Source organism: Zootermopsis nevadensis, unplaced genomic scaffold (genome assembly GCF_977971745.1).
Source record: "Zootermopsis nevadensis isolate Lab colony 2312 unplaced genomic scaffold, Znev_1.0 Znev_ptg000019l, whole genome shotgun sequence".
NCBI lineage: Eukaryota > Metazoa > Arthropoda > Insecta > Blattodea > Termopsidae > Zootermopsis > Zootermopsis nevadensis.
Genome location: NW_028259151.1, coordinates 2,509,235 through 2,518,426, shown reverse-complemented (window position 1 = coordinate 2,518,426; position 9,192 = coordinate 2,509,235). Strand labels below are relative to the sequence as shown.

At 37.3% G+C, this 9,192-nt stretch overlaps 1 protein-coding gene across 1 annotated transcript; it reads right to left on the bottom strand.

The window, feature by feature from the left end:
• Positions 1-281: 281 nt before the first annotated feature.
• LOC110827581 (gustatory and odorant receptor 24-like) lies at positions 282-4,838 on the bottom strand. Its single transcript, XM_022059347.2, has 4 exons — positions 4,558-4,838; positions 4,233-4,304; positions 2,276-2,365; positions 282-1,322 (listed from the first exon to the last, which is right to left on the bottom strand). The coding sequence occupies exons 1-4, from the start codon at positions 4,777-4,779 to the stop codon at positions 1,245-1,247; spliced, it is 462 nt and encodes a 153-aa protein (XP_021915039.2). The 5' UTR covers positions 4,780-4,838; the 3' UTR covers positions 282-1,244.
• Between the last annotated feature and the right edge of the window lie 4,354 nt (positions 4,839-9,192).

Here is a 9,192-nt window from a genome sequence, read left to right as displayed (position 1 = left end):
TTGCAGTATGCTTCTACAGTGGTTACGTATATGATAGTTCTACTGCAGTTCAACATGGGACAGCCTAACGACCGTCAGATGAATGCAACTCAAAATACCATTAAATAGCATTTAAGCATTAGACATTCCACAAGGGAACCAGCACAATTAGACCTATTATATAGAAGAGAATAGCATACCGCCTTATTACACGTAGAACGTCCATAAATAAAAAAAATCGAAATATAATTGTTCTTGTTATTATGTAATATTTATTAGACTTCTATAATCTGCCTATTGAAATCTCAAAGAGAATTTAGACAAGACAATATATACGCAACACAAAATTCCTTACGAAGCAAATATGAACTTTTTATATTAAACACACATCTTAAAGCCTGTAATTCAACTAAATATAATGAAACAGATCGATACACACGAATGTATATATATCTTACACGCATGACAACATAAATTTGTTATTTTTTTAAAATATACAATGAATAAGTTAGTATATTACATGGACTCAACAAGTACATTTTACGAACAGAACACTTCACATTTTAAATTTGCTGTTCACATTCTGAATCTAAGTCCCAATAACATGGCAGCAACTACAAGAGACTTTTACAAGAGACAACTTACACAGCAGCAACTAATCGACATACACACACAAACATGTGCAACTGGAGACCGTTGACAGCAAACTGAAGGCCCGAATATTGCGGAATTGATCGTCTCTTGTTTCTGCCTCTGAGTACTCTACAGGCACATTTCGTACTAACATATCTTGACTAGCACACGTGAAAGCTTCACTGTCATACGGCTGCGCGTAGACGGAAAAAGAATGAAAACACGAATCTTAAAACAGACATAAAATGAGGATGTGAATTTGATTTGTCTGGCTAAGGATAAGCATCAGTCGTGCGCTGCTGTCAACAATTTCCATGAAGGGAATTTATTTTCTTGTTTTTTAATAGTGTACTTTGGTTACACAATTAAGATTGCACTGCATGATTAATAATTACGGACATCAATCTGTGACTCTAAATAATAATAATAACAATAATAATAATTTCATTCACTAATTTGTTAAAGTGCATAAAAGCATTAATAAAGCGAATTACAGACAAGCACTAAAAGGAGAATCGACACAAAAAATTAATATTCACACAGCAAAATTTCAGTTAGAACAACATATGCATATAAAATTTCCCAATTCCTTTACAAATACAATGTTTATTGTTAGGATTCTCTATTGAAATTCACGTTTTATCCGATTCGGCCTCTCCCATTTTCATCTGTAGCAAGACAATGAGGTACGTAAGCATTGCTGACGCAAACTAGAACACAAAAACACAATTTGGTGCGTGAAATAAAATAATATGTAAGTCTGATTCAGTTTTAAAGTGAAAAATACGGGCACAGAGAGACAGAATATTAGGTCCACCAAATAATTTTAAAGTGAGAGAATTAACTTCAAATGTGCGAAAGTATGTTGCAAAAATATGATCTACTATTGCCTTACCAGTCACACACACACACACGAACGCACGCAGGCGCCTTTGTGTCTGCAAATATGCATGATTAGAGTTATAATATACTTTCTTCCCTGTATTGATCATCTTCTACCTGAAGATGGAGACAATACAATCTTTCTGCACGATGATAATAAACTACAAGTCTATAGGTCGTCACAATAAAGAAGATTATATTTTGCATAGGCGTATATGACGTTACAGAAATAAACTTTTTCTTTTGTCAAATATACACTTCTTCTTCTTCTTCTTCTTCTTCTTCTTCTTCTTCTCTTGCACTACAGCCCTTGGTGGGCTCTGGCATCCCGAAAAATATGTCCCCATCTCTTCCTATCTTGAGCTACCTTTTTCCAGTTGCACACTTTCATCTTTCTCATATCTTATTCCATGTCGCCATTCTCAAATCATTTGCCTTATTTCGTAGCTCAGTTCGTCGCCGAGTTTGATACCTATTCCGAGGCCAATTATCGGGTTTCTCTAAAATGAAATATTTTTCGGGTATCAGGTCGTCAGCCTAATGCCCCCACCCCCAACCTGAAGGACCAGTGGGCTGATCTTTGTCTGCTCCCTGCCCTTCGACCTGTCTGGCTTGGGTGACCCTACCAGGAGCTTAAGCTCCCGCCAGCATAGCTCTCAGGGTCCTAGCGAGACACAAACCTCCCCGCCACCTTAAGGTGTCAGCCCTCGGGGAGGTCAAATACCCACGAGAATAATTAAATTATAATATGTTATTGTATTGTAAGTAGTTACATACTCACCGAAGCGAACAATCTTCTGTTTATATTTGTAAAACCCAGCACTGATATCACTGGAGGATTCATCGATATCGTTCCTAGAAAGTTGTTTACCTGGAACAATATATAATAGATAATTACGAAAGATTTATTCATCTCACAAAGTATTATTAAGCTGTAAAAATTCATTATTCCTACTTAATAAATCTTTTGGTATTTTAAAATTTCGTAAAAGTACAGAATTGTGTATCTGGATAAGAACTACAAGGAAGAACGTGCTCCAGATGTTAATTAATAAACAGTTTCCTTCAAAAACAGATTATGTATTTTAATATCATCTCCATAAAAAAAAACGTACGAAGATCATTTATATCTCGTTCACAGCTGATGTAATGAGAACAGGATATTTGGACTGAGACCGAAATGTAGCCTACCTGAACTCAGTTACTTCAAAGAGTAAATATTATTAGGGTGGTGATGAGTAAGCTTGATTACATCTGATTGTATGTTTCTCTACAAACAAAAACGATATTTTTATCGATTAATAATGCAAAGCAATGCTTTAAAATCTCTGAATGTTGATATGTCAAAGAAATACGAGAAGCATTTTTCTTCTAATTAGGCAAACGAAGAAATTGCTATAAATGTTGTAAATTGAAGAGAAGTTGAGCACACATAAAATAGGGTTGCCCTTTCTAGCTTCTTGAAGAATGTCGGTGGTGGATTTTGCCACAGGCTGGATTGTTTTGCCAACTTCATTCTTGTATATTTATAGCTTTCCTCCCATTGTCAATGAGCCAACTAACCTAATAAGCATATCAGTTGTCTAACTATCGACATACAGCACGTAAATATAAGAAAGAATAGATTCTTCGTGTTTTCGGTAGGGCATTTTACTGGAATAAGCCTTTAAGTCAAAAAAATTGATAAAAGAAACCTGTTACGCCTACCCCAAAATGTTACTAACTTGATAAACCGATGAACTGGACTATTTGTTTTCAAAATAATAACAAGTTAAGTAATTGAATGAAACACGTCGTCTAATATCTTCTCGTCATTTTAAATTAACTGAATATTGGATGTAGTATAAGGTCATCACAGTAGTTGGAGCATCCGATATTCTGGTATATTCCAACTGTGGTAGTGAATAAAATTCAAAAATCTAATTTCATATTCATCTATCCTATTAACCACCAATGGACATTAATTTAGGCGCCACATATCACATTTCAATTGCCTCTGTCAATACTTTTAATACTTGCAATTTAATGTTTCTTGTGAGTCTCAACATCTTGAAGAGAAAATGGATTTTGACTTCATTAACAACCCTTATCGAATGGCTTATTTAAACGCAATTCAGGACAAAAATGGAAAATAACCCATTAAAAGTGTGACTGCTGTTTCTCAGAGCACGATACATTACAAATAAATAGGAAAACTGACCTCAAATGTGAATCTTGCCTATAGTCGACTTATAAGCGTCACTGCACGAAGAAAATTATTACTTAGGTTTTCAGTTTAGTAGCGACAAAATCTGTCACGTGATTTACTACTTTACTATAGAATGTAGTTATAATGCTCATTATACGTTTCATTTTGTTCTATAAGCCGGTTAAAGAAAGAGTCCATGAATTGACTCCTGTAAATTAAACAATAAGCTAGACTTTGCTTAAGGCAATTCAAGGAATGGTCATGTCTGTTAGAAAGAGAGGTGTTTGCACTCTTAATAGAATGACAAATTTATCACTGCTGAGATACTGAATGTAATTCCTATAATCTTGAAATTGCGACACCATTTTATGTTTATCGATAATAAAGAAAGTTGTCCATGAGAAAGAAACATTTTATTGACGAAAACTAATATAAAAACTTATACGCCGCAAAAACACAAACCTGAATTAACAAAAATGCTTTGAATCATTAAATTTCTGCACTACTTTCCAGCATCCTTCGATAATTCGTACTCCATGCATATACTGACCTCCTGCTGTATGTCCTGCCTTCTGCACCATGTTGTGATGTGATGTAACTCCTTCTGAACTTTCGTTTCGACCTGCAGTGACAAACAAATTTGTAAGTATTTGGGACGTAATGAAGTGTTGTGTTTTATTTCAATTAAAATTGACATATGGCCGACGATTGCCATTTCACTTTAGATTTTGTGAGTGTGTACGTGTTGATGTGGGGGTGTGGTCACCGCCATCTATTTTTGACTTTGTGCATACAGTGACGATTTCATACAAGGAAAAATACATCCATGGATTTCTTTAACTTGTAATATTTTAGCCCAGCTTGATCTAACTTACAGTTGTCATAATGTAGTCCGCCTGACTGCAAATACAGTAGAAAGGGGCTACAAACAGAAGTCCGACCACGCCTATAACAGTCATCGTCACGTTTCTGCTGGAGTGACCATCGCTGATCCCAAACAGGAGTCCGTACAAGCACATGACGAGGCCAAAGAGAAGAAATGAGACCTGCAGAGCTAACAGAGTTTCCGTCGCAACTCCTGAAACAAAACAAGACATTTCTTTGTATTTATACCTGCGCCTTGAATGCGGTTACAGCTACAGCAGATTACTAGTTGATTTCTGTCTTCTGGGTTATTGCGCTGTGTAGCCTGGTCGATATTAATCAACGTTTCAGAGGTCATACTGCATCCGTCAGCAGGGCGATGAATGAACCTGATGACGGTGTCAGTATGACCTCTGAAACGTTGGTTAACATCGACCAGTCTACACAGCGCAACAACCCAGAACACAGAAATCTTCATACTCATCGCCCTGATGACGGAGGCAGTATGACCTCTGAAACGTTGATTAATATCGACCAGGCTACACAGCGCAACAACCCAGAAGACAGAAATATTCATACTCATCGCCCTGATGACGGAGACAGTATGACCTCTGAAACGTTGATTAACATCATCCAGACTACACAGCTCAACAATTCAGAAGACAGAAATCTTCATACTCACCGCTGTGAAAACCTCAAATCTTACAGTTTAGTAGTTGTGTAATATTTTTAAACAGCGCTGACACTATTACCAGTGACGGCGACTGCAATAAAGATATGCGTTTCTATTACATGTACGACCTCGCTTTTACACTATCCTGCCATAGGAGTTATCACAGCCTCGCTTGATTTCTTGCTACCAGAGTCGCCACGGTCAGAATTTTTAATTTTAGTTTTTCGGCATGTCAGTAAAGACGAACTCTTGTAATCAAAAACGACTCGCACTGGCTATAATATTAAAAATTAATAGATTGATAGAGTATTAGATATTTAATTAAATAAAAGTTTGGAAGAATATTTTACTAATTATTAGATTTGACATATGTACTATAATTAGCTTATCAGCAATTAACACAAACTACACACCTATTAAATAAACATTAAGGTCGACATTGTAAGTAATTTCCGTAATCATGTGACCCAAAACGCAGTGTATCAAATGTAACAGGTTTAAGTCACAAGGCGGAGTGATACAAAAATGATCTTACCTGCTCCTGACACCAGTTCACTCAAACGCATCCAGAGAATTCTGTACTCCCCTATCATCTCTGCAGACACGGTTCCTTGTTTTAATTTACTCTGGAAAACGAAGATTAATTTATTTACGTTAACAAGATTAAGTATGTCTACTTGCATTCCAAAATTATAATTTAGTACACAAATCTCTTATACGAATATCATGGTGAGGGAATCTATATATAAATTGGAATAGAGTCACGAAATCTTAAAGTATGATGCCGTAAACAAATGAAAATAATTTATGACAAAATTAAAGATTTTAACGCTGATGATGTTCAGCTGAGAACAGACATCTCCCACGTTCTGAATTATATGTCATATGCATACCGGCCGATATATTATATCCGTTATTAACGTAAACTACTGCCCTGTAGCATGAAAAAGTATTTTACAAAATTTGAAAGATGAGTTCTCAATGGCAATATTTTAACAGAGGAGAAGTAAGGATTGGGATTAGAATATGCGAAGTTCTAATCCGAGACTCCAAAGTAACAACATATATACAGTGTACCAACGTATACGAAAACATGTTTGAAAAAAAAGCAAAGTTTTATAAACAGGATTGTGTCGAATCCAAATAATTATTAATTTGATTATCTGTTTTATATCTTTACCTCGACATCAAGTTAAATATGAAAGAGATTATGTATTCAAAGTTTGTTTTTGCCTTCTCATGACACTTTCGTGAATATCATTTCTAAACGTACGACATCACAAAGAAAACAAACCATTTAATTGCAGACAAAGTAGTACAAAGTACAGGAAAAGGCAAAATATGATTACGTGCGTGGAGCTAAAGGTGAAGCTCCAGCAATTCTTAACCTAGGAAAAAGAACGAATACACAACTAAGTACATAATATAAATTTCAGTTCTTCGGACTTTGTGGATCGTTTGATGATGGTGTGTCAAATATCAAATTCTTATAACTTGACATTTTTAAATTCCCTGTAATTTCGTTTAAAATACCTAGCTGTAAAAATAAAGTAAAGCAGCCCCTCTACATCCCATATAGGTCGCTTGTGAGGAGAGGTATATATGGCTCGTACTCATTCTTGAATCGGCACTAGATGGGGGTGAGTGGTAGGCATCACGCCCTGGCCCATGGAAAAGAATCCCTGTACCCATTGAACAAGAGGCTGGGTGAGCCCCAGAACCGGTCAGGACGCAGAGGCTAGGGGAAAAATCGTGTGCTTCCGTCGAGGATCGAACATCAGCCCGTAGCTAGTCACTGTACTGAATGAGCTATCCCTGAGCTCCTAAAATATCTAGTTGTGAAAACCAAAAAATGTGTCAAAAAATTTTCCATTAGAACACCTGAATTTTTTAGACCTGTTTGTCTGAAACCATTCCCAGTTGCTACGTGCAAACTCAAATGTACCTTGAAACATGTCGCGTATTTGCTGCCCGCTAACGCAAGGCTGTGGAAAGTGATCATCCAGTAACTAACCATAATTTCCGACAATATGCCGGAAAACATATAACTAGGTAGGGCTAATAAAGGAACTCTTGGTTCGTAGAAGTAAAAGAAGATAGTTGCAGTTCCTCCCAAGCAGCTGAGAACTGCGTAGCAAATACATCGCCTTCGAACGGACAGTACCAACAGCTGCCCAGTGACTTTTCGGAACAGTATCTGCAACAAAGGGTTGTGTCAATACAACTTTTGCTCAAATCAAATGGCAAAACAACTCAAGCCAACATTGGTGTGAAAAAATCAATTGTGAGCTTGCGAAAAGAAACCATCACCAACAATAACAAACAGCCTTGAACCTTTATTTTCTAATAAAAACAGGTGATATTCTATTCAGAATCCCAATAAGTTCTATGATAAAGGAATCTAGTAAGTTGGACCTATTAGGATTGTCTTTGGGAAAAATTGATACCATAACGAAATGCAATTAAGTGTTTGTTCTCAGAACATGAAGCATGTAAGAATGGACTCGTAGCTGTGGCAGTGTCCGAAGAGTTAGATTACAACGCCGCTTTAATCCGGCTGGTGGCCAGAGAATGCGTCACTGCATTCAGTCACCATCAAAGCTTCAAATCTTACAATAGTAAGGAAAATGTTATATTTTGTTAGTGATAACTGGTAAATCCTGTGATATAGCTTGTGACATCAGACTTTTACTTCATGACAAGCTTTATACAAACATAGATTACGAGGTGCGATCGAAAGGTTTCTAGACTGCGCGTATAAAAACCCGTACACTTATCTCAGGTATTAAATTCATCCATCACCCTCGAAGTAGTTCCCCTGGGAGTGAACGCAACAATCCCAGCGCCGCTGCCAAGCCTGGAAGCATCCCTGGAAATATTTCTTTGTCAGCCTGTCAAGCACCATCTGCGATTCTGCCTGAATCTCTTCTATCGTCTCAAATCTCCTTCCCTTTAGCTGAATTTTCATCTTTGGGAAGAGGAAGAAGTCACACGGAGCTTAGAAAGGAAGTTGGGGTCGGTTCTTGCAAGATCTTTGAGCTCCTGACAAACGAGAAGTCGATTCTGCTTCTGGTCCTCAGACAGGATGCGTCGCATGTGCAGTTCTTCCTTTAGAATCAGCTGACAGGTCCCATAGCCTATCCCAACAATGTCGCACAAGTCGTTGATGGTACGACGTCGATCTTCGTGAATGGTCTGTCGAATCTTCATAACATTTTCGGGCGTTGTGCTCGAAGATGGTCGTCCAGAACGCTCGTCATCATCGACAGAGGTTGGACCTTTTTTAAAACGTGAATGGCACACAAAGGTTTGTGCACGACCCATTGCAGACTCCCCAAATGCTTGCTTTAGCATTTCATAGGTTTCCGTAGCCGTTTTGGCGAGTCTTTGGCAAAATTTGATGCACACGTCGTTCCGAAATCGCAGGAGGGTCGGTGTAATGCACTACCAAAACGCCCGTAACTAAGAAACAAATACTAATTCGATGATGCCGGCTGGTACACTGATTCACTATGAATGTAGGCCGCACCCCCTAGCGGCAGAAGCTCGTACTACATCCGGTTCGCCCTCTATTGACACAGTCTTGAGACTTTCCGATCGCACCTCGTATATAGCCATCACAAACTTACATTATTAAGTACTTTTTAGGCTGAGTTTCGATGAAAGTTTGCCATCATCAGGTGAACATAACCTATATAATTTTCACTTACTTCAACAATAACTTTATATTTTATGCAGCTGTTAATTCATGTATAATGATAATTGAGAAATATATTAGGGTAGTAATTCAAATAATTTAGAATAATTTAGTGTAATTTTCGTGATGGTTGTGGACTGTTAGTAAAGCAGGAACAATCTTACATAGTTCTCTCATCATGAATACCGAGCTAGTAAGCATTATACCGATAAAAGAATCAGATACACTTCAGTGCATTACTAAACCGGGTCCTACAGAAGAAGTCTTCCACATTTG